Source organism: Prionailurus viverrinus, chromosome X (assembly GCF_022837055.1).
Source record: "Prionailurus viverrinus isolate Anna chromosome X, UM_Priviv_1.0, whole genome shotgun sequence".
Taxonomy (NCBI): Eukaryota; Metazoa; Chordata; class Mammalia; order Carnivora; family Felidae; genus Prionailurus; species Prionailurus viverrinus.
In genome coordinates, this window is record NC_062579.1 from 104,075,716 (window position 1) to 104,100,731 (window position 25,016).

A 25,016-nucleotide genomic window follows, 5' to 3' on the forward strand; every position below is an offset into this window, starting at 1 on the left:
AAGATCCAACTCAGATGGTTCAACATCCAAGGAGGTTAAGACTTCCTTGACTCGAACCCCTTTCGCATCTGATTGACCACTTCTTCAACTGAGCCCACGCTAATTTTGTAAGTACCTCCATCACTGCGTTTATCACATTTGGCTATCTCGCACTTAGCCCAATTTCAGGCACATTGAAGTGCACAGTGATCATTACATGAATAAATGGGAGTTGGGAGAAATGTAAGAAAAGGAAGAGAGAGGGGTGCCTGGGTGGCTCAGTCGGTTAGGCATCTGGTTTCAACTCAGGTCATGATCTCGCGGTCCATGAGTTTGAGTCCCGCGTTGGGCTCTGTGCTGACAGCTCAGAGCCTGGAGCCTGCTTCCGAGTCTGTGTCTCGCTCTCTATCTGCCCCTTCCCTGCTCACCCTCTGTCTGTCTGTCTCTCTCAAAAATAAATAAACATTAAAATTAAAAAAAAAAAAAAGGAAGAGAGGAAGTAGCATTAGCAATGCAAATCCTATAGGGCCTTATAGCTATCATAAGGATTTTAATTTTTATTGCAGGTCAAATTGAGACCCTTTGTAGGCTTCTGAGTAGAGTGGTAACATGATCCGACTTAATTGTTTATTTTTAAATGTTTTATTTTTGAGAAAGCACAAGTGGGGGAGGGGCAGAGAGAGGGGAACAGAGGATCCGAAGCTGGCTTTGTGCTGACAGCAGCGAGCCCCGTGTGGGGCTTGAACACACAGACAGCAAGATCATGACCTGAGCTGAAGTCAGACGCTCAACTGACTGAGCCACTCAAGTGCCTCCTGACTTAATAGTTTATAATGGTCTGTCTGGATGTGTGTTGAGAATCACTGGTTGGTGTGCATTGTGGGTTGCACTGTGTCCCCCCTCCAAAAACAAGATAAGCTCGAGTTCTTACCCTTCAGTCCCTATGAATGTGCCTTTATTAGAACTAGGGTCTCCGTGGACGTAATCAAATTAAGGTGAGGTCATATTGGATTAAAGTGGGCCCTAATCCAATATCTGATGTTCTTATTAGAGGAGGGGAATTTGGGCACACAGACACACACACACACGTTCGCCAGCTTTGTGGAGATAACACAGACACATAGGGAGAGCACCATGTGAAGACAGAGGCCGAGATTGGAGTGATGTGTGTATAAGCCAGGAAAGGCCACTGATTGCTTGCAACAATCGGAAGTTAGGAGAGACAGATGATGGTCTCTCAGGGTCTCCAGATGGAATCATCCCTGCCAGCACCTTGATTTCAGACTTCTAGCCTCCAGAACGGTGAGAGAATAAGTGTCTGTTGTTTTATTTATTTTTTTTAAATTTTTTTTCAACGTTTTTATTTATTTTTGGGACAGAGAGAGACAGAGCATGAACGGGGGAGGGGCAGAGAGAGAGGGAGACACAGAATCGGAAACAGGCTCCAGGCTCCGACCATCAGCCCAGAGCCTGACGCGGGGCTCGAACTCACGGACCGCGAGATCGTGACCTGGCTGAAGTCGGACGCTTAACCGACTGCGCCACCCAGGCGCCCCAAGTGTCTGTTGTTTTAAGCCTCCCCCCCCCCCCCCCCGCCGCCCCAGTTTGTGATACTTTGATACAGCAGCCCTAGGAAGCTAATACAGTGGACAAAGGTAGAAGCAGTTAGGAGGTTAATGCACTGGTTCAGTCGGGAGATGACGGAGACCAGGATCAGGGTGGTAATGGTGGAGATGGTAAGAAACCACCAGATTCTGGATCCATTATGAAGCTAGAGCCAAAAGAATCTTTTGATATATAGGTGATGGGGTGTAAGAAAAGTTAGGTATTGTTATCTGCGTGAATAGTTTAAATATTTATGGGCATACAACATATACCCATAAGTGTGTATTTTTTCATTGCCTTGGGGCAAATATCCCAGGTTTGAGGTTCTTCAAACAAGGCTCATTCATCGGGGAAATGAAAAGAAGCTTATTTTGCTATGTGATCAAAGGGTACATCACATGATTTCTCTGGGTCTCAATCTCCTACTCGATGAAACAAAAAAGCTGAGCTCTATTGTACGACTATGTGATTCTATTATCATCACGTGCCTCATTGCCTCGGTATTGATAAAGTTTCCAGAGGATAATACCCTGTTTTCTGACTTCCATATTTGAAAACCTATCTACAAATCTGCAGTATCTTCAAGTAACAGAACTCTCTGTCCTCTCTGCTGTTGATTGTCTGCCATTTGATACTTTGAGTAGGAGCGACCTACCATATTTAAAAATAGAATTACAGAAAGACCAAAGTAACCCTTTGTGCATTCTTTCCGGGATATGAGAGTGGAGTGGGGTTGCCTAATGGGAGTGTGGAAGTGCATTTGAAATAAAGATTTGGAATTTTGAGTCTCGAGACTTCAGATTCCACTTCTCGGAGCACACCCCGAGTTATCACCCTCCGCATGTTTATATTTTAGGAGGTTAATGAATTTATAGGACAAGATAATTGTAATACTAACAGGAAACATTTATATAGGGTTCGCTATGTGTCAGGCCTTGCTGTAAGGGTTTTGAAAATATTAACAGTTATTTTCTCCATTATACAAACAAGGAAACTGAGGCACAGAGCTATTAAGATTCTTTTATTCCGTTAATAAGGGATCTCATATCAAGCAAAAATAAATGGAACCCTTTCCCAATAATTAAAACAGAAATGGCAAATGCAAGGCACTTCGGAGACTTAATATCAAGAAAAGAGGTTTTGTCACGATCCCACAAACTAATTCTGACGGGGTCCATAACAAAACACCCTTGACATTAGGCCGCTTCCTGCCTCCAACCCTTGTTGACTTTGGATCTCTAAGGAGGAAAAAGGAGACTGAGAACCAGGCCTCAGGGCATCTGAGTGCCACCTCGCCAGCTCCCAAACACCTGTTAGATCCGGTTCTCAAGAAGTTTCAAAGTTTTGAAATGTATCCTGGTATTGTTTCTAAGTCGGTCCCTCGCTGTCGCCTTGCAAACGTGCTTTCATCTTTCACTTGAGATTCCGGAGTCAATGTTTCCTTTCACCTTCATGCTTTTGCCAGAGGATATGAGCTTTCCTAAAAGGCGCAATTATTACCCTGTTGGACACCCGAGTTCCGCTCTGTTCCGGGCCCCGCAACCCTCGCCAGGTCTATCTTTTGGTCAGTCTCAGCTGGGTCCAGATGAGAGAGACTATGGCCACGCCGTGTCATCAGTGTGGGTGACCAACGCGGTGACGGAACAATCGGCGGTGGGCAACCAGGCTGATCCATGACTGAGGGGGACATTTATGTATTCAGCCAAATACCGTCCGGAGTCTAGTACCCAATGAAAGACGTGGGCTTGTTCCCCCAACCCCATCCCAGAAGCGGGGGGCCAACTTTGAAGCTGGTGTCGAACTGAGTGCCTCCACCTAGATTTTAGCCTCAGGTGGGTGCAGCGGTGGTTTGGGGAAGTTCCCGAGTGATAAAGAGGAAACCCGAGCTACCTGAGACACAAGCCCGGTCTCCCACAGGGGCACCACGGGGGACAATGCTCTCCCGGCGCAGGGCCCTTCGAACCCTGGCCAGAGGCAGACCTTCCCGCCAGCCCAGGTGCAGAGGGGCAGGGGCGGGCGAGGGGGCGGGGGCGGCGGCGGCGTGCCGTTCCCACATTGTTAGGGACGCCGAAGCACATCCAGGCTAACCTTCCACGGCTAACCGTCCTCAACGCCATGCTACTAAAGGACAGGCCTAGGGATTAGCCCCGCGCCACTCCCCCCTCCCCCCACAGTTACGGAGTCCAGGTGCCTTTGTGAGTCACCGAGACCCTCCGTAATAAGCCCACAGTGGGTGGGGCCGCCTCACACTTTCTCGCCTCTTCCCACCCTGACCCAGTCCTCCGCCGATTGAGCTCCCCAGGCCGGCGGGCAGCAGCAGCAGCAGCAGCCGCCGCCGCCGCCGCCGCCGCCGCCACCGCCGCCACCGCCGCCGCCGCCGCCGCCGCGCCCGCCCCACCGGGCATGCTCAGAGCCCGGGCGGGCCCTGAGTGGCGGCAGGCAGCGCCCTGAGCTCCGCGCGGGGCCCCCGGCGCCCGGGTCCCTTTAAATCCGGCCGGCCGGTTGCTAGGCAACGGCGCGGCCCGCGCTGGCGCTGCACTGCGGAGGCTCTGCCCCGCGCCGGCCGGGCCGGGTCGCGGTGGCCAGCGCCGAGCCCAGGGCTGCCGGCCGCCAGTGGTGGCTGGCTTCGGTGAAGGGGAGCCAGAGCCCGCCGGACCCCACCCACGCTTTCAGGTACGTCTGCGCGCGGGAGCGCGGGGGCTCCCCCGGACTCGCCGCAGAGTCACCCCGGGCCCGGGGCGCCCGGTCCCCCACCCCGACCCCCCGCTGCGGCTTTCCGCTCTCCTCCGAGGCCCCGACCGGGAGCTGGCGAGCGCCGCGGAGCCCAGGGGACGGGGCGTGGGCGTCGGGGCGCGGAAGGAGGAGTGGGGTCGGGCCTCGCCCGCTGCCCTCCGCCCGCCCCCCGACCCCGCGACCCCCCCCCCCCCTCCCGCCACGGGGTAGGGGGACCGGGGAGGTGGCAGGTAGCGCCCAGCGCCGAGCCCCCTTCTCCCCACTGGAAGCAGCGATGGCAGGAGTTTGTTAACCATTTACCGAGAAAACCCCCTAACTATGCATGCATAGATACAGCTTTATAGCACGAATGTGACTTCCATACTAATAAAGTACTCAGCCTTTGGAATTAAGGTGACTCCGTACCTTTTCTTCTAGAAGGAACAGTTTCACACTAATAACAAAGAATTGGAGGCTTGCAAACCGTTCACCGGGGCCCACTTTTCAATGGTACTTTGCTTCACTTTCAATATCTGCCGAACAATAGGGAAGACAGTTTGTCCCCTGAAGTGGACGCTTGGCTCAAATGTTAGGACCCTGGGAGTCGAAGGCAAAAATCGAGGTCACTTCCCATTTTGATGATTTTACAAATTAACCGCACTCGGAGGGAGGGAGGCAGGCAAGGCCTGGGCTCCAGCCCTTTGCTAACGTGGCTCTTGGCACGCTCATTAGTGACAAGCATGCTGCTGCGGCCACCAGCGGTGGCTCATTTGTTTGGTAGGTGCTAAAGGCCGGGAGATACCGCGGTGAATAACACGCCACCATGATTCTTGTCCTATTTGATAACTTCCCTCGCTCGGGGACGGGAGACTTCGCGGCATAACAGTTGGGAAAGTGGGCTGACAAGTTAAAAAGAAAACTTGCTTCCGAGTGTCTGGCATCACATTCTAGATAGGCCACACGGCATTCTAAGTATATCGCTTGTCATTTTAAGCTACATCTGAGATACACACACGGATTGGGGTATTCTGGTTAATTATATTTCCTAATTATGCTGTGGGGATTTTATTTTCAGTTCAAGCTGGCGAAGGAGGACAGCGGCATCCAATAGAAGACCCTGGATCACAGAGAGTGTAAGTTGTGCTGGCTGGTAACTTGTTACTGTTGGTGTTTACCGGCGCAAAGCCTCACCCCAACAGAAATCTTCAACTTTGTAGCTAGATCATCAGTCTGCGTTGGCAGCAGGCTATCAGAAAAAGTCTCATGAAAATACAAAACGAAACAAAAGTGTCCTGAAGACTTTAGCTAAGCCAAATAAACTTTGGGGGAAAATAAAAGTCCGTTTCCTAAAATGTTACCCCGAAGACTGTAGAAACCAGAGGAGAAATTATAGATATTTACAAAAACTCAGTTAGAATCAAAGCATTAATAGAATTTTCGGAAGGAATGTTAAAGGTCATGCATTCAACAAATATTTATTGGTGGCTACTGTGTGTCGGGAGACAGAGGTGAATAAGATGCCAGGAGTGCAGAGTCATCCTTGCTAATATTCAAACTGGTAGTCCGATTGTGATATTTCTGAGAAGTTATTGGTGGCTCTGAAAAACACTGGGGCATTTGGAAAGTTCTTGGTAAAGCAACTGGAGATAAAATGCAAATACCTTCACTTGCGGACAAGACTCCCTTAGAATCAATTTAGCTTTGGAAATGTGGAGGCATCAGCCACTTACAGGCCTCAAGGCTAACCTTCCCTGAGAATGCAGGTTAAATTCATGTAAGATTTGACTTGACGTTCCCCACTGCTTGTTTTAATTGTTTTTTTTTTTTCTTTCCAAACTGACTTTGTCTGAGATCTGATGATTTCAGGCTGGCAACTTGGGAGAAGGAGTGGGTTGTCTGACTGGCTGGTTTATGTCCCAAGGGAGGGTAAGGAATGCCTACAAAACAACAAAGCCTATTGTCTACAGTGGACTTTAAAATTGCTTCCGTTTTCATTTTCATTCATTTCTCTTAACCACCTGTGAAATAGGTATATTTTCCCTATTTTACACCTGAAGAAACCGAAGCTCAGAAAAGGTAAGTTTTCCCCGTAGGTCTCAAGTGTGGGAGTCAAGGAGACGTGCCGCCCTCCAGTCTTTTCTCACTATAGTCCTTACTCAGTTCCTTTCTCAAGAACTTCCTTTTCCTTCGTCCGCACAGTGTTGCACACTAACACATGTTCCCCCCACCTTGACTTCAGACACTTCATTTGGGTCCTCATTTGGGTGTTTAACATGTTTCCGTGAGCCAGTGATTCTCAAGAGGGTGGAGAATGGAGACCTCCCCTGGAGGGGGCAAGTCACAGTCTTCTCAAATAGGGAGAGATGGTAACGATGAGAGTGTTTTGTGCCTGGGAACAGTGGAAGCAGAAGAAAAAGGTCGAGAACTACTGCTTTTAAGTGAGAACAGATCGGACAATTGAGCAAAGAAGCCAGGCCAGTGACTTTCTTTGTAGCAGGCTTTTTTTTCCTCTTTCCTTATTTTGGCCCAGCCGTTTTTCTGAGGGTTGGGAGAACTGAAACCATCCAAGAATAATGGGGGAAAGTTCCCTGGGCTAAGAAGGGGCCTTTTGTCTTCCCCTCACTGCTCCTGGGTTGTGACTAAAAGCCCCGCCTCTAGCTGAGAGGGTGGCTGAGGGGCTGAGTGTAATGACAAAAGTTTGACCGTCACAGGTTGGAGATGACCTTTTCCAACCGGCATTCCCAATTGACAAACTTTGGGATGAAGCACTCTTGCGAGGTGGGGAATAAAAGCCTCTGGAGGTTTTCCAGAACTGTTTCCCACTCCCTGCCTGCCCCTGCCTGGGGGAATACTTGCATTTTGCAGACAGATGTAGATTTATGCAAAAGAGATTGTCCTGAAACTTTGAAATCAAATTCCAATATAGATGAGATAAGGCAACAGAAAAAAGATCTTTGATTTTGAGCTTATCAAATTTCCCTAAAGCGTGTGATTTTAAAAATGAATATTTTAGAAAACAGCTAATTGGATTTAACATATTTGATCACTTATCCACCTTCATATGAGTGTGTTCCCCAGGGCCCCATACCTTGAAAATGAAAATGAGATGATTTTGTGGGTTTCTCCCGTCACAGTAAATAGTGGTGTATTATTTTCTGGAGCTGTTCGAGGGTAGCTGTGCATTTACCTAAGTTTTTTTATGGAATGGTTTGCCTAAAGATCCGTAATAAAGGATTGCTCTTTGCTTAGCTCTCAACAATTAGGTTACATGACATTACATTATAAATTTCTTTTCAACTTATCGTATCAGTGGTTCCCAAATTCTCTAGAAGAGTCAGGAGATCACTCACTCCAGCAAAATGCCCTACTGCTTTGCCACTGGAGAAAGAAAGTCACCGGAGGAGGAATAGCGATGTTTTCAGAGAGACACTAACTAGAAGGATCAGGAGTCTCATACTAATTCACGTCGGGCACAAATGAGTAGATGTAACCAAGTCCTCGACACCCATGTCTTACCAGCACGGTCCCAAGGACTTCTGGGGGATCGCTCTCTTAGAGGGCTATTAATGTTCTTTTTGTCATGGGACTTTATATTGTTTTCCTGTGTCCTGGCTTGTTTGTTTCTTTCAAATTTTCATTTCTCTGGGACCTCCTTCCCCTCCCCTTTAGTCCTCCCGTAACCGGTGTGGCGGTGGATAGGCACTTCTAGTAATAAATGCTCACAATTGACCCACTAGAAAGGCCTGCTTCTCCTTTCAGTAATGGCTCCCGCTTTGATCTGCCTTCTGCTGCCACAAATTACCCCATCATGTTTATTGAGAGCAAAATGGCTGCCATGGCAGGGTAGACGAGCAGCATTGTCTCCAAGCATATTCCTTGGCCTTGCCAGAGAATACTAATGTCATACTCGTCCTGCATAAAAAAACAAACAGTGCAGTTTGCGAAGACAAAATGACACTGGCAGCTCTTACCCCCAGTCTGGGCTTTGCCATACTCTGTGACTAGATTTGGGAACAGGCCTTTAAAGGATATCTTGCCAATGAAAGAGGCAAAAAAAAAAAAAAAGAGAGAGAAAGAGAGAAAGAAAGAAAGGAAGGAGCAGCTCAGAGCCCCCTTGACCCTGTCCTGTGTAAACCATGGGAGGGAAATTCCAAAAGGCTTTTCAGACCTTTCTCTTTCTGTCCTTTGATATGTGACATGCGATTCTCCTTACCCTCCCCCCTTCATTTTTCGTCTCTCCTTTTGTGGCCCTTTAAAAATTACCTAAGCTCTGGAAATAGTGGGGTTGTTTTCTTTCAGTTTCTGGAATGAAACCTAGCAGAAGAATAAAGAGGAATTTTCAAACAAGCGCTGACCTGGGAGACAGGGTCTCAGTTTTACCACCACAGCCTGCGTGGACTTGGTCAAGTCACCTGACTTCTCAGAGCCTCAGTTATAAAATCAGTGGACTCTTCCCAGTTCTTTGAAAAGCACTGACTGTATCAGGAAACTGTACAGACAGAGGCTCAGGGAAGAAAGGTAGTGAAATTGAAGAGGAAAAAAAAGATATGTTTCTGCCAGAGATTTATCAGAGGGTTGGAGATAGAAGTCGCCTTTTCAAGGTGCAAAATTATCAATGAAGAGAGTTCCTTATTGTAACCTTTTTCTACACCCAGATTTCTGTCTCAGGTTTGTCATTATTGCTACCTCCAGGTATACGGTGGCCTCACCTCACTTGCCCCTCTCCACACCTCCTTCCTGACCAATCTCACCAATACCTTTCATCCAGAAATAGGTAGGAGGAATAGTAATCTCTCTCCCATTGCTGCCCGATGAGAAGCATTTGTATCTGTTACAGAATTGTCTGGTGAAAATTTCACTGCTAAAAAATGTGACTGGCAATTAGCATCACTGTCTCCTCTCTTTCCTCTGTTCCTTTTTTTTTTTTTTCTGACCACTGTAAAGCTCCCAGTCGTCTTCATTCGTAGTTCTAAGAGGAGAGAAACCAGGATTACGATGATCTTCCCCTTAAAGAAAAGACAGAGCCTAGATGCTTCCGGGTGGTGATTTAGTAGGATCATAAAAGTCAGAAAGGACTGTTTGATGAGAAAGGAGCTGATGCTCCAATGGCAAATATATACAATGAACTTCCAGGTCTATGCTTCTTACTGTGGTCTTGTTAACTAAACCTAAGTAAAGCTCGGCTTATGGCTTTTGAACCGATCATTTTAACACCTTCACTGAGTATTTGTATCTTTCCCTGTCCTCAAAGCCCAGTGGTTGCCAGTGGGGAATGCACCCTTGGGGATGTTGAGTCCCTTCCCTCTTTTTTGGAGGAGGGAGGAATTAGGCATGTTCAGTACACATAGATACCAAGTTTACTCTCTCACCATCGCAAGGAAAATCTAACATTTAAACTGTTTAAAAAACTCCTGGAGGGGCGCCTGGGTGGCGCAGTCGGTTAAGCATCCGACTTCAGCCAGGTCACGATCTCGCGGTCCGTGAGTTCGAGCCCCACGTCGGGCTCTGGGCTGATGGCTCAGAGCCTGGAGCCTGTTTCCGATTCTGTGTCTCCCTCTCTGTCTGCCCCTCCCCCGTTCATGCTCTGTCTCTCTCTGTCCCAAAAATAAATAAACGTTGAAAAAAAAAATTTAAAAAAAAAAAAAACAAAAAAACTCCTGGGGAGGGGCGCCGGGGTGGCTCAGTCACTACTATTACCATCTTTATGTTATATAAATATATATCACATACTAAATAATAGACCATTATAATCTTTAATAATATTAAAGAAGATATTACTTTAAAAAGAAACACAACAATGGCCATTTTCTGTTACCAAGATAAAATTATATTTGTGTGCATGAGAAAAATCAGTGGTGATGCTACAAATATATTGTAGCAAATGAACGTATCAGCAATTGCAGTTGCTGGTTTGGTCGCTTCAGATGTCAGTGGCCTTTCAGCGTGTTGCTCGGGTCCTTCTTTCTCCCTACTCTCCGGAGTAGTTCTATTTGATCAAATACTTCTGTCCCTTAGGAAAGCTGTTATGTTATGGATTCTCTTGGAATAGGGAAGACTCCTCTTGACACAAAGAAAATATCCTTTAATTTTTAGAAATGGAAAAAATTGGTTGTGATTTAGCCTGTTACATTTTTACCTAAAAACCACACTTGGAGTCAGTATCTCGAGAAAAACCCATTTGGTGGCGTTAATATCTTCAACTGTTGACGTTCAGTTCTCATGACGAAATTGCTGTCAAAATGGATAGAATTCTGTACTCTTGGCAGTATGGCCTAAAAGCAAAGCCCAAGACTGGAATAGCAGGAATTTGCAGGTCAAGACAGAAGGGCATTTGGCAGAGTTAGTCGTAAGGAAGTCCGCATGGTATACTTTACCCAAAGCAGCTCACATTGCATTAAGCCCTGATGTTTTAGTCACTTTAAAGAGTGAATAAGCGGTAGTCCAGCCCAAAAGAACTAGAAAAAAACAGGCACGTTGGAAGCACAAGTATTAACCCGCTCTTAATATTAACCTGTTAATCTGAAATTGCATTTACTCTTTTGAAGCAGTTCATTTTTGTGTGTGTGTGGTTGCTATCTCATAGAAACGTTTTCTCAGTCTACAATAAATAGCCAAATGTGGCAATTGATGGGTTATACTTGGTAGCATCAGAGAATTTGAAAGCTGGAAGCGCCTGTGGAACTTAGCTGGCTTCATTTATTTATTTGTTTTGAGAGAGAGTGTGTGTGCACATGTGTGTGTAGGGGATGGGAGAGAGAGGAGGGAGAGAATCTCTTAAGAGGTTAATCTTAAGGGAGAGAATCTTAATCTGACATGGGGCTCGAACCCACGAAGCATGAGACCATGACCTGAGCCGGAATCAAGAGCCAGACGCTTAACCCACTGAGCCACCCAGGCACCCCTGGTTTGTAGCTTATCAATGAGGGGGCCTAAGCCCGCATCACTCAGTGAGTTAAAGGGAGAGCTAGCCCTCAAATAGTTAGGTCCTTTCACCTGTGAGCCAACACAAGTGGTTTCTTTCAACTGCACCAGCTGCCAGTGCAAACAGTGTGCCTTGATTTTGTATTTTGTTTTTCAGGAATCGGAAGACGTACCAGGAGAAATGGATGCTAGAAGAAAACACTGGAAGGAGAATATGTTTGCTCCTTTTTTCAGTGCACAGGATGTTCTAGATGAGGATTCTCAGCCTGAATCGTCTTCTGAACAAATGACTTTAGATAAGGCCAATAGAATAGAAGGACTTTATAATTTGTCTAGTAGAAAGTTTCAAGAAGAAAATAAATTTAAGAGGAAAGAATTTATTTCTCAACGAAATGAAAAAGAACAAGAACCAAATTTAAGAGGGAGAAAGGTAAACATTTCAAATAATGAAGCAGACACAAATTCCTTCTCCTGTGAATCATCTAATTTGGATGTTGTGACCGAAGAAAGGGTTATTAGCATGGAACATCATTCTACCTGGACTACAAAGGAATTACCAACCCTCCCGTGGCACGACACGAAGAAGAAATTTACCGAAGGAATGTCTCCAAAACTTCGCCTGAATCTTCTGAACGAAGAACTGGAAGAACTTAATATGAAATGCAGAAAAATAGAAGAGGAATTTGAAAATGCCGAAAAAGAACTCTTGAACTCCAAAAAAGAAGTCTGTGCAAAATCCCTGAATTTTCAGGACACGGGGACGGAAGCTTCAAAGAAAGACTGGGAGCTCCAAGCTTTAAGAAATGACCTATCTGAAAGAGCAACAAACGTCCAGAACTTAACTGAAGAGCTCCAGCAAGCCAAAGAAGTCATCCACAGGCTGAGCCGAGAGAACAGAGATTTAAAAGAAGCCATCAGGAAACTAAAGCGTCAAACTGAGATTGGAAATGCACTCCTGAAGGAAGAAATGAAACTGTATTATGAATTAGAGATGGAAAAGATCCGCGGGGAGCTGGATGCCATCAAGAACGAACTGAGAGCTGAGAAGACCCTGCAAGCAAGAAATAACAGGGCCCTGGAGTTGCTTAGGAAGCACTTTGCTTCCGTAACATCAAGTACCCTTGACAGCTTGACGGAGGAGTTTTTTTAAAACTTGAAAAAATAAAAAAAAGCCTTTCACGAGGCAAATCTTGGAGCCAAATCAGTGTTTCTTGTGCTTTCTTTGTGTGCTACTTAAAATGTGTGTAATGGGACGTAGTTTTTCATTTGGGTGGAAGCAGGATATCCATAAAATGTATAAGCGTTCCCTTCAAAGCTTCTGCTTCCTCTTTCGAATGACGCTATTGCGAGAGCCCAAATGGAAATGAAGCTTCAGAAATCTCTTTATATATATATATATATATATATACATACACACACACACATATACATTTCACTCAAAGACCTGTAGTGATTCACCAAATCATTTATGAATACAAATCAACAGCCATTTTGTCATCTTGTGAGCAATCTGTCCTTGGCACGTCAATATCGTTCCATCTGTGTTCGCTGATATTAACAATAAAAATCCTGTTTATGTGTGTAAGCATAGCATGTCTTTGGGTCTTATAGCTGCCTGTTCAGACTCCATGGGATACTAAAAATGTATCTGCTTTCTTTGAGATTCGACCTTAATTAGGCACATATAAACATCTCCGGAAAAAATGCAGTTCTCACCCCCCCCCCCCCCCCCCCGGGCCCTGCTGCTTTCCCTCTGCTTTCTCCCTTGACCTGGCCGCAGTTCCCATAGACTGGAAGATGACTTAAGAGGCATGGCTGTGACCTTTGCTAGAGCCCTGATTTTGTCAGCAATAGCTTTTGCATTTTCTTGTGCTGACCAGCAAGGGGCGTTGTTGAACACAGCTCTTCCAGAATTCTACCGGGGAAAATTTATAAGCTTCATGCCCAGTTTATGTCACCAGCTGGCTGGGACCGGAGTGAAAGGAGTAAGATGTCACCTTAGGTAAGCTGTTGGTGAGCTGGCTTGATTTGTATGGGAATCCAGTCCCGTCGGGGGCCTGGGCAGTGACAGTTTTGTACTTACGGTGAATAAAAATGTACTGCTTCAGTCCTTTGGTGGAAATGATAGGCCAGTTGATTCTATGCGATTGTTTGTATCAATCACCAAGGTTTATTGTAACCGGAGTTCTATTTGCATGGCATTTTTAAGTCCAGTGAGCCAAACGTAATGACAGGTACAATGGTAAGGGTTTAGGTGTCTTCCCTGATGGGAAATCCCCAACCCGGGAGTGCAGACACTTGAGTCCTAAGACCTGTTTTGCCATTAACTAGCTAATTAACCTTCTCGGCCTCAACGTCATCATCTGTAAGACGAGGGAGTACATCTATCATCCAGATTCTGCTCAGTTCTAATGTTCTGTGATTTCACCCTAGCGGTTTGATTTGTAAGTGTAACTATACCTGTGATGAGGCAAAACTCCAGTACTGGATCCATTCAGTTCTAATACTTTGGGGACCTACTTGGCAGACGCCCCGCCTTCAAAGGAAATATGCACAGCCTCTTGTTTTTTGTTTTTTTGTTTTTTTTTTGTAGTTTGAACACCACATACTATGTAGTTAAAAAGTCAGGAGAGGAAGTAAATGAGGTTACTTGTTCTCCTTTCTCTTGTTTCCTTTACTCATTAAGGTCGGGGAAGGCACTGAATGAAGGCAAACCACGCTATCCTGGGGGCCGAGCGGGGTGTGCCTGGCCTGGGAAGATCGGACTAAATTGGAAGATAGTAATCTTTGGAGCTTTCGGACTTGGCCCTGAGAACTTAACCCTGGCGCTGGCAGCCCGCTGGGAGAGGAAGATGACTTTCAGGTTTCTGGCGGTCCCTGGCTTCCCAGCAAGGTTCAGGCACAAAAGCAAACGAGGAACAACTGGCCCTGCTTGGCTCTCTTCCTCATCACCCCCTTGAAAGTTAGCCCTTTGTCCTTGCCCCACGAAGACTCTCAGCCCTGACCGCTCTTCCGCAGAGTCGCTTGTGTGTTTAAAATACTTCACAAATTGTATTAAGCCACTGGGCCCAATTTTTCTTAGTATATTTCCATTTTTAAAAAGGAGTTTTCACTCCAGGAGAATTTCTGTCAACCGACCACATGTCTGAAGTCTTCAGTGACAACTTGGTTTATCTTGCGTGAGTGTGTATATGTGCTTATGTGTGCTTTGGGGGCAGGGAAGGAGTGTGTCTAGAAAAGTGCATGGCCTAGCCCAGCTCCGGGACAGGGGGTAGAGTTGTATTTCTAGGAGGGAATTAGAACACAGATTCTTGATGAGATAGCCTTGGATGCTGAGCCCCAGCAAGGCCTGCCCTCTGGAAAGGCCCTATGGAAATCCTAGGTCCAGACACTAACCAGGAGAGAATTACAACCACCAGGTCTAGAGGGCCAAGGAGAAATGGAAGCGAAGGTCACAGAACTAACAATTTGGAGCTGGGAATGGGCCACATTGATGCTTTTTAAAAATTAAAAAAAATTTTTTTAGGTGTTTATTTTAGAGAGAGAGAGAGCAGAGGATGGGCAGAGAGAGAGAGCAGAGGACGGGCAGAGAGAGAGAGGGAGACACAGAATCCGAAGCAGGCTCCAGGCTCTGAGCCGTCAGCACAGAGCCCGACACGGGGCTCGAACTCACAAACGTGACATCATGACCGGAGACGAAGTCGGACGCTTAACTGACTGAGCCACTCGGGTGCCCCATATTTATTTTTTTTTAATATATATTTTTGAGTTTTATTTATTTTGACAGAGAGAGTGTGTGAGCAGGGGAGGGGCAGAGAGAGGGAGAGACAGAATCCCAAACAGGCTCTGCGCTGTCAGCGCATAGCCAGACATGGGGCTCGATCTCATGAACTATGAGATCACGACTGGAGCCAAAACCAAGAGTCGGACGCTCAACCAACCGAGCCACCCGGGCACCCGATGCTTTCGTTTTTTAAAGCAGGGATGTAATGAGCTGGGAGAAAACTGGACTGTTACTGTTCCCCTTCACGAGCAGACGTGAACAGCACTGGGTGGAACTGCCTTAAAGAGGCAGGATTAAGGCAGGTGTGAATACTGCGCCTCATTGCCGCCATAATCACGTTCACTTGCTGCATTGGGTGGCCTCCACTGTTGATTAGAATATGTTGTCACTGAACCCTCCAGTATATCAAATGGGAGATGTGGAGGTGTTTTGTTTTGTTTCTGCTGGGAATGGCACATCAGGCCACCCATCCCTTTAATCTGTTGGATTAAATATTCGAAGTCAGCAATGCAACCGCACACCAACCCCATCAACTCCCAGTTCCTTCCTTACTAAGAAGCATGGGCTGTCACAGGGCCCTAGGAGTCTCTCTTCCACCTCGGGTTCACAATCCACTTCTAGAAACATTTGCTAAGCACTTATTACCATCATTCATCACTTTTGAGACACACTTTTTTTTTTTTAAACATTTTGACATCCCTGCATAATTTGGGACATGTCCTCAAATCAATGGCATATCATAGTCTAATTGTCAGTTTTAAAAAATCTTTCTTAGTGGTTCATAAAATAATGGTATATCTTACAATCAATAGGGTTTTAGATTTGATGAAATATGGCATGCGCTAGGCTGGGGATATGGGGATAAAAGGATTTATGACTAAGACAGGTCTCTGACCTCAAGGACCTTACTTATGCAACTAACTAAAACAATGTGGTAAGTGCTATCCTAGCAGTGGTAACATAAAGTGCTGTTGGGAGCACAAAGGAGGATCAATTAATTCTGCCCGTGGGGCCGGGAAGGACTTCATAAAGGAGGTGACATTTGAGCTGAGCCTTGAAGGATAAGAAGGATTTTTCCAGGCAAAGCATGGGGGCAGGGGCAGGGGCATTTCTGGAATGCGAATGTGGAAGATTCATCTGGCTTCAAAGAGGACTCTTAACAACAATGTACAAGAACACTGGGATGGTGCGTGTTGCTGATTCTTCAAGTCCCGTTGGAGGTTCTGCTCTGAAGACTGATTCCAACGCGCTTGTTCGTTTGCAGATAGACTGGAGAATGCAGATCTCATGACATAAAGACCAGGTTCCAGATAGCAAACAGCAGGAAAAATTTTTGCTGGTGCCACTGTGCCTTGGCTGCCATCACTTTTGTTTTGGACACAAAAGACCTAAGAGATTTGGGCCATGATACCCAGGTAAGTCCACCGCGAGGGGTCTGGTTTCAGAGATGTGTGAAAGAGAAACACCACACTGCTCCTCCGAGGAGGCAGTATAAGCACAGAGCTTAAGAGCACAGACTCTGCTTACCCGCTTACTAGCCGCGTGACCTTGGGCAAGTTGCACGATCCCCTGTAACTCAGTTTCCTCATTTTGTAGGATGGGGCTAATAATTGGTGTTGTTGGGAGGATGACGTGAGATCCCACAGTCCAGACGCATCACCATCGTTGTTATCATCATTATTATTGCGTAACTGACAAGGGGAAATCGACCAAGTCTATTTGTCTCCTCCCAGCTATTACTCTGGCCAAGCTTTTTACCCTTATTGTCCCTCCAACTGTGTTCTCTGGAGAGGATGTGGTCAACTCATTCACGATACGTGTCTCGATGGTGGGTGACATGTCTGAGAAGGTGCAACAAGTTGCAGAGAGGATGTTTTTACTTTATTGGTATGTGAAGCCTTAAAGCCAAAGTAATGAATCTGTCCTGGTGGACTTTCCGGCCTCGGGACAGATCCTGTAAAGGGGAGTCTCTCGGGTCAGAGCCTACCCAACCCCCCTCCAGTCAGGTCGGTATAAGGCTGGCCCCCGGCCCTGGCAGGCAGAATACCAGAAGGGGGAAGAAAGCCCTGCTCTAGTGCTCCAGTGGGAAAAAGCTCATCTAGGAAAAGGGAATGGAGACGAGAGGCTATTATAGTATTTTCCATTTCCCCTTGGCACGGGGAGTCATGCAGCTGGGGCCCCACTACTACCGCTGGTCAGATAGGAATAAGTCATTGTCTTTGTACCCGTAAGACACTGACACCGCAGTTCCCCACGTATTGGAGGTGTGCCCTCCTTTCCACACCGAGCATCGAGGTGGTGTCTCCCCAGCGTAGTGGCCAGAGCAGGGTCTTGCTCTGTCTCTTTCTCCCTCTCTCCCATCGATCACACCCAGTCTTCTGGTGACTGCTCCATGTCAGTGCGCTCAGGTTACCCCAGGAGACCTGGTTCTCCAGGGTATCCTGGAAGCCTTTCTTTTGTCTTTCTGCCCATGCCTATTGGCTCCACGATAGTCGTGGTATTCCAGACCATGAGGGAAGACATACCGGAGAGATTCTCTTAGCGTCACCAGTACCCTAGGCTACAGTTGCGCTGTTGTTCAAAGCCTATTACAAAACCGTATTATGTGTCACATACGTCCATGTATGTCGTGTTACGTAATCTTTACAATCCTTGATCGTCAGGTGAAGCAACGGAGGCTCGGAGACATTAAAGGATTTATTCAGTATCACTGACAGTAAGTGGTGGATCTAGAATCCAAACCCAGACTGTCCAGCTCACCAGACGGTGCTTGTTCCATGATATCAGCCCACCATTTGTGCTAAAATTTGTGGACCAAAGGTTTGATCGCCGAGACGTTATTTAACTTTCTCAGAGAAAAACTGGTTTATTACTCTGAACTCAGCTTGACTCGGCCGTCCCATAAATGGCTGAGATGAACAGTCCAGATGCACGTCATTATTGGAAAAGACCACATGTGTCCACATCTTGTTAAAGATTTTATTTTTAAGGGCGCCTGGGTGGCTCAGTCGGTGAAGCGTCCGACTCTTGGTTTCGGCTCAGGTCGTGATCTCACGGTCTGTGAGTCCAAGCCTTACATCGGGCTCCATGCTGACAGCTCTCTCTCATAATAAATAAATAAACTTTAAAGAAAAAGATTTTATTTTTAGGTAATCTCTACACCCAACATGGGGCTCCAATTCACAGCCCTGAGATCAAGAGTCACACGTTCCACCGAATGAGCCAGCCAGGGTGTCCTGTTCTTACAGCAATGACATTAACTATAATGGGAGTATAAACAAAAACAATTGAAACGTGCAGCCCAGTGGACAGCTCTCTAAAGCCAGCTCTGGCACTGGTGGAGCCAAATTAGTAACCAGGCAAGACTCTTCCATCAACACTCATTCTCACTTTGAAGTCAGATTTGTTTTCTTATAATTAATTCAAAATTACATATCATATTTCCTCCAACATGTATTTTTCCCTCAGAATCTTTGCTTCCTAAAGCATTTTCATTGAAAGCTGACTATATTTTTTGAAATTTCTTTTTTTTTTTAATTTTTAAAAATGTTTTTATTTATTTCTGAGACAGAGAGAGACAGAGCATGAGTGGGGGAGGGGCAGACGGAGAGGGAGACCCAGAATCCGAAGCAGGCTCCGGGCTCCGAGCTGTCAGCACAGAGCCCGACGCGGGGCTCGAACCCACAGACGATGAGCTCATGACCTGAGCTGAAGTGAGATGCTTAACCAACTGAGCCACCCAGGCACCCAGAAAGCTGACTATATTTTAAGAAAAAAGTGCTGTGAGCCTCCTTGCTGCATAGAAAGTGTTAAATAGAGGCGCCTGGGTGGTTCAGTTGGTTGAGCATCCAATTCTTGGTTTCAGCCCAGGTCATGGTCCCACGGTTTGTGGGATCGAGCCGCACATCGGGCTCTGTTCTGACAGCTCAGAGCCTGCTTGGGATTTTCTTTCTCCCTCTCTGCCCCTCCCCTCTTCGTGCGTGCTCTCTCTCTCTCTCTCAAAATAAATACATAAACTTAAAAAACAGAAAGTGTTAAATATCTTTAATGATTTATACATTTCCTTCTCATTCTTTCCTTGATGCCCTGGTACGTTTCTCAAAGCTACAGTAAAGAAATCATATTCTGTTCACTCATAATTGAAACAATTCTTCCAAAAGCGATTCTAGGATCTCTTTGGTAAAATACCTTCCATAACAAGACAAAATGTTTTCTTTAGATTTACGAATTCATTCAAGATTTTACAGAACAGTATCTCCCTATAATGAAGTAAAAGAAAATCTGGAGCGTTGCCTTTTGGCGTTCATAAATGTGCGTTCTGTCAGCAGAGAGCCTGCAGGGCATTTCTGGTTTGGAGGCAATCAACCTTTTAAAGTGCATAATACACTTTCATGTGGTTTTAATTGAGTACAAAAAATATATGTGCATGTCGCATAAGGACTTTCCCCCCATAAAACATGAGTTATCTGAAATCTTTTCCTTTGGGTATATATTAGGGCATGCTTCTAAATAAAGTGTTGAGAGCAAAGGGGCTCCGGTTCCTATGTTTGCACCAGGGAAGGGTGCTGTACCAGAGAAAAGCATGAAATGGGGAGTTTGCTCAGTTGGGTTCACTAGTAGAAGATACTGAGTTGGACTCTGGGGTACCAGAAGTCTATTAGGGGTCAACACCTGCGAAGAAACAGGAGCAGGGGGCTCCGGGGTGGCTCGGTGTGTTGAGCATTCGATTTCGGCCCAGATCATGATCTCGGTTCGTGGGTTCAAGCCCCACGTGGGGCTCTGCACTGACAGTGCAGAGCCTGCTTCGGATTCTCTGTCTCCCTCTCTCTCTCTGCCCCTCCCCCCACCTCTCTCTCTCTCTCTCTCTCTCTCTGTCTCCAAAGTAAACATTAAAAAAATCTTTGAAAAGAAAAAAGAGAAGAAGCAAGACTGAGCGGAGAGAGAAGTCGAATTGCCACGCAAATCCCACAGAGCCTTGGCAACCCCAGGCGGCGAGCTCTGGGGTCTTGTCCATCAGTGACCCACGTGGGGCGGAAACAGCCAGGCCTTCGTACCCCTGCCGCGCTCCGTCCCCAGACACAAGCTGCCTCTGAAAGGGTGTGACCTGGGACAGAGCGATTGTCTGCCGACAGGGCCGACCGTGAAGGGACTGACAGCCGGAGGCTGTCTGCTGACCTCAGTCCTCTCTGTTGGGCGGCAAGTCCTTCCTCGACAGAGACCCCGGTGGTGCCTCTTTGCGCCTACCACAGTCCCTCCCTTGCACCCTCTTTCCGGAATCCTTTGGGCCTCCCTTCCAGAGGGGAAACAGAAGAGTTTAGCGGGACTAACTACAGCCCCCACCTGTGCAGCTGGCCTTGGGCTGCGATGGATACTCGATACCTCCTTCCTTCGCTCTCCGTTCTAGGTCACTGTCTCCCTTAGCTACTGCCCTCTGGTGGCCTCGGTGGACCCTCATCTCTGAGGAGACTGAACCCCTGGTCATTGCGCCCTTCTCAGCCTGGGGCTGCTGTACCTGCCCACTTACAGTGACCATCGGGCAAGAGAGTACTAACACATGCCCAGGTGGCGACATGTTTCCACACGTTTCTCCACACCTCCGTTGCGTAACGGCAGCCCCGCCTCCCCCTGATAATCAATTACCTCTCCCCCCCCAGATCAGTGAGCTGTCTCCTGGCCTGCCAGTCCCTGGACACAAGGAGGCCAAAGTGCCCAAGCAGCAGCTGTGACTTATAATGCAAGGGGATCCTCGCTGTGCCCCCAGAGAAGGTCCCCTAGTCCTGTAGAAGCACAGGGGTGGTTAGCCCAAAGTTCCCGCATTCGTCAGGATCCAATCAGAGAAGATCCATTAAGAGATTTGATTTTTATATCAATATAATGGACATCTATCTGTTCCCTATCTATCCATCTACCTAGGTATCTATATATCAATAGACGTCTAGAGATTTCACCTTACTCAGTTGTGGGAGCAGGTTAAACAGCCTCTGTAGCCTTCACATCTAATACTGGAGCTTGAAGTCTGCGGGGCTGTCAGGAGGGGGCAGCGGAGAATGGAAAAGGACAAGGACGTGCTGGAAGCCGGAAGCAGGAGGAACTGAAGTCTCTATCAGTCCCTCGTTACCTCCAGCTTCGATAACGTGGCTATCCTGCAGGGGAAGCTGGCGCTGTTTGTCCATAACCACACACACACACACACACACACACACACACACGGGGCCTTGGTGGGGGGAGGGGGGTCTGAGAAGCTAAAGGAAGGTTGAGGAGTGGGTGTGGCAGCAGCTGCAGCCTGGTTGCCGGCCCACACCAGTGAGATGAGCCGGCAGACGAGTGACAATGTAGGCGAGCTGCAACCACACCCGGTTGCCCCTGCGGGAATCGCCATCACAGAAACGAGTTGTTACACTCCTGCTTCGGTAAGGCCCACCACATCCGCAAAACATCCCACAGGTAAAGGAATCGGGCAATGTAGTTCAGTCTAGGCCGGCCGGCGCTTTACACACCCACCGCAGTCCTGTGCCCGGTCGTTGCAGTGACAGTAATTGAAACCACTCCCGCTTTCACTCGTGGATTCCCAGACTCGGCATTCTTTTCATTGAGAAGGCAGTGCTGTACAAAATTCTTTGATTCGGTGCGGGTACCGCATTCCGGAAAATGGCACTCCTTTGTCACACAGTATTGCCTCCTTCGGCGGGCTATCTCAATGTTTTATCAGACCAGCAGCTTCTGGACAGTGTGATATGTACTGTGACCAGTGGTCCCCCTGGTCCTGGGCCCACTCTTGTACCCCCTTGCTGCAAAGTTGGCCATTTTGGTCTGGCACAGTGTCATCTGGGACCCCATGCTAGGGGATCAAATACTCCCTAATTCCTGCGAAAGGTGCCGGTGGAGGCCCTGCAGGCAGGCGACCAACATCACTGATCATCTGCCAGTGTGGGCGCTCTGTTCACGAACGCATCGCGCCTCCACTGGAATGGCCGATAATAAAGACCGAGGCCAACGTGGCCGGGTTATTTCGTCTACATGGTTGCAGAGGGAAATGGCCAGAGGTTAAAATATTTACGAATTTATGGCGAGCGGCCCGGCTAGCTGGTTGGCGGTTTAGAAGGGTGGATGATGAAGTACGGCACCCAAAGCTCTGCCCACCGGGAGGGTCCACCTGACTGTCGTTCCGTGCCCGTTCCCCAAACGAGCTTACAGTTCGGTCACTGCCCAGGTTTGCCTTGTACCCACACACTGACACATCCCATCCACAAACCAGGCTTTTTCCTCCTCATTCAGTCGATCTGTCGGGGTCCCCGTAGAGCTGTAGGCACAAACTGAAGGAGGGGTACCAGTACAACAGGGGTGCGTGCGATGGACATCTGAACTACCTGACCTTGCAGTTTACCTGTGCCCTTTAGTCTCGTTCATAATCGCTCCTGGGTACTCCCTCTTCATCTTTTGATGGATTGTTGCCGGGTCCACCTGACCTGATGATTTAGTGGATCTGACAAAACCCAGTTCACGACAGTTACGGTTGCGTGTTCCCTCGGTGTCCCGTAGTCGGGCGTTTTACCTTTTCTGGGGCTCAGCGATGTACCAGAAATCGGTTTTTTTTTAAAATGTTTATTTATTTTGAGAGGGAGTGTGCGCGCGTGCACGCACAAATGGGGGAGGGGCAGAGAGAGAGGGGGAGAGAGAGAACCCCGAGCAGGCTCAGGGCTGTCAGCATAGATCCCCACGTGGGACTCGATCCCTCGAACCGTGACATCATGACCTGAGCTGAACTTAAGAGTCAGATGCTTGGGGCGCCTGGGTGGCTCAGTCGGTTGAGCATCTGACTTCGGCTCAGGTCGTGACCTCACGGTTCACGAGTTTGAGCCCCGCTTCGGATCCTCTGTCCCCCTCTGTCTCTGCCCCTTCCCCACACATGCTCGCTCTCTCTCTCTGTGTCTCAAAAGTGAATAAACACTAAAAAAGAGAGATGCTTCACCAACTAAACCACCCAGGCGCCCCTGTTAAAAGGCATGCGATTGTCTTCTGCAGATGGCATGGTCTTGCTCCAGAGCCCCACGACCGGCGCTGTGATTCTCCCACGAGGGTTTGCCAAGGATCCTATACCGCGTCTCTTCCCCACCAAGTTCCTACAGCACCATAGATGTGCCAAATTGTAAGGCCCAAGGGGCAGGGCAGTTTGCATGGTGGCCTGGACCTGCTACACAGCCCTTTATTTCTCTGGGCCCCTGTTACGGCGGGGAGCCTTCCTCGTCACCTGCTATGACAGATACAGTAGAATCCTGGGGTGTGAGGTAGGCTGCCTCCTGGAGGCCCACTAGGTGTCTTGATTCACTCGTCGTGGCAAGAGGTGCGATCACAAGGAGCTGTCTTTGTGGGCTCGTGTGGCACCTCTTGGTAAGACACACGAACTCCTGGGGGCGGGAGACGAAGCCCGCCAAGATTCAGAGGTTTTATCTGATCAACAAAATACAATAGGCTGATAGCATATTCTGTGGGTGTCCAGATGGTTCTGAACTCCTCAGACTAAATTAAGACAGGGGCTAGGAGAGCTAATACAGCCCTGGGACAACGCTGTAAATGTTTACTATTTCCCCGTCCATTTAAATGCCAACTCTTTCTAGCTCTCTTTTCCAATTGGGACAGAAAATAAACATTTTGTCAAATCAGTGGCATGCCCATGTATTTGAGGTTATATTAATCTGCTCCCACAAAGATATCATATCTAGCACAGCGGCTCTGATCAGAGCTACTGCTTGGCTGAGCTTGTGGTAGTCTATAGTTATCTCCCATCTGGTTTCTGGCAGGCACGAGACTGGTGAAATAAATGGAGATATGATGAGGATCTCCACCCTGATCTTTAAGAGTGGTGCTAATCTCCCCAACCGCCACCGCCCCCCTGTGATGATTTACTATCTTGGCTGCGGGTCGTGGTAGCCGTGACGGTGGTTTAGTATCAGAGACTTCCACTCGGCCTTCCCCACTGTGACAGCTCTTATCTCACTGGCCAAAGATACAAAGTGGAGCATTTATTACCTGGTCCTCGTATGTCCCCGCTCTCACAGGGGGCCGTGAGGATGTTTTGGGTCTCCAGGTACCTGGGTCAACTCAGACTCTATGTCCAACAGTTCTCAAACATGTCTAACTAGACCCTTTCTCTACTGCTTAGTTACCCAAATAACTGGCCGGAAGTCCCTCCGCGGGAGGAAAAAAGGGAATCGTTACAGGGAATACTTGCTGTGGTATTGCAGGGTCCTTTCTCCTCGGCACCCAGCCACCTGTTCTGTCGGTGAGTTCTGGATCTGAAAACTGGCTGAGGTCTGGAAACCGGACAGATCGTGAACATTTATGGAAAGGACCGTCCTCAGCCTCCCAGATTTTTTCTGCTATTAAAGTTGAGGAGTGCCCTTTTTTCAGGTGCCCATAAATTTTGCCCCTACGGACGCCATGTTCTTTGAACTATGGCCAGAACTCTGTGGGTCCGGCCGCTTGGCTGCCACATGGACTTCATCTTGTAATTGCAACCTCCTGGCTTCTGGAGATTAAGCACCACCACCCGGGCTCTGTTGTTTTGGGTCTTATCATATACAATGTTTTGAGCGAGCTAAGATTGTAACAGGTTTTTCTCTTGTCAGTCCCCGATCGCAGAAGAGGCCAGCACTGAACTTTGCAATGATGCTAACACCTCTCCTTACCAGTGTGTTCCTGATGGCCTGCTCGAATAGTGTTCTCCGGATCCCCCTGTGGAAGCCAGTCTTCTGGTGGCTCTCGTGGCTGTACGTAGTCATATCCATGCCAGCATGGCCACCTCCTCGAGCCTTCTAATCTCATCCTCAACCACTTGCCATAGCAATTCTGACATTTCAACTCTGCTCAGCATAGGCTGTGACATTTTCCTTCTATCAGCCATCCTAGCAGAAAATCTGCACTAATTCCTGCAATTAACAGAGTGTTACCTCCTGTGTTTCTGGAAAGCACTCAATGAATTAAATTCAATAACGTCTTCTAAAATTTCTCTCTACCC

General features: G+C 47.6%; 1 protein-coding gene across 3 annotated transcripts; it reads left to right on the forward strand.

Annotated features, from left to right (window-relative positions):
• The first annotated feature begins 3,262 nt into the window (after positions 1-3,262).
• On the forward strand, positions 3,263-12,405 carry CCDC160 (coiled-coil domain containing 160). 3 transcript variants are annotated; one of them, XM_047844190.1, is made up of 3 exons: positions 3,263-3,416; positions 5,372-5,429; positions 11,375-12,405. In XM_047844190.1, exon 3 carries the CDS (start codon positions 11,399-11,401, stop codon positions 12,365-12,367), a length of 969 nt encoding a protein of 322 aa, XP_047700146.1. In that variant the 5' UTR covers positions 3,263-3,416; positions 5,372-5,429; positions 11,375-11,398; the 3' UTR covers positions 12,368-12,405. The 3 variants fall into 3 exon arrangements, with proteins under 3 accessions (XP_047700146.1, XP_047700144.1, XP_047700145.1); XM_047844188.1 differs by lacking the exon at positions 3,263-3,416 and adding an exon at positions 3,516-3,580; XM_047844189.1 differs by lacking the exon at positions 3,263-3,416 and adding an exon at positions 4,088-4,257.
• Positions 12,406-25,016: the final 12,611 nt, after the last annotated feature.

Excerpts from the sequence above, each read along its gene's own strand:
- CCDC160 (XM_047844188.1), top strand. The coding sequence starts at position 3,519 with ATGCTCTCCCGGCGCAGGGCCCTTCGAACCCTGGCCAGAGGCAGACCT. Across the intron at positions 3,581-5,371 it reads AGACCTTCCCGCCAGCCCAG|TTCAAGCTGGCGAAGGAGGA; the intron begins GTGCAGAGGGGC and ends TTTTATTTTCAG. Across the intron at positions 5,430-11,374 it reads GACCCTGGATCACAGAGAGT|GAATCGGAAGACGTACCAGG; the intron begins GTAAGTTGTGCT and ends TTTGTTTTTCAG.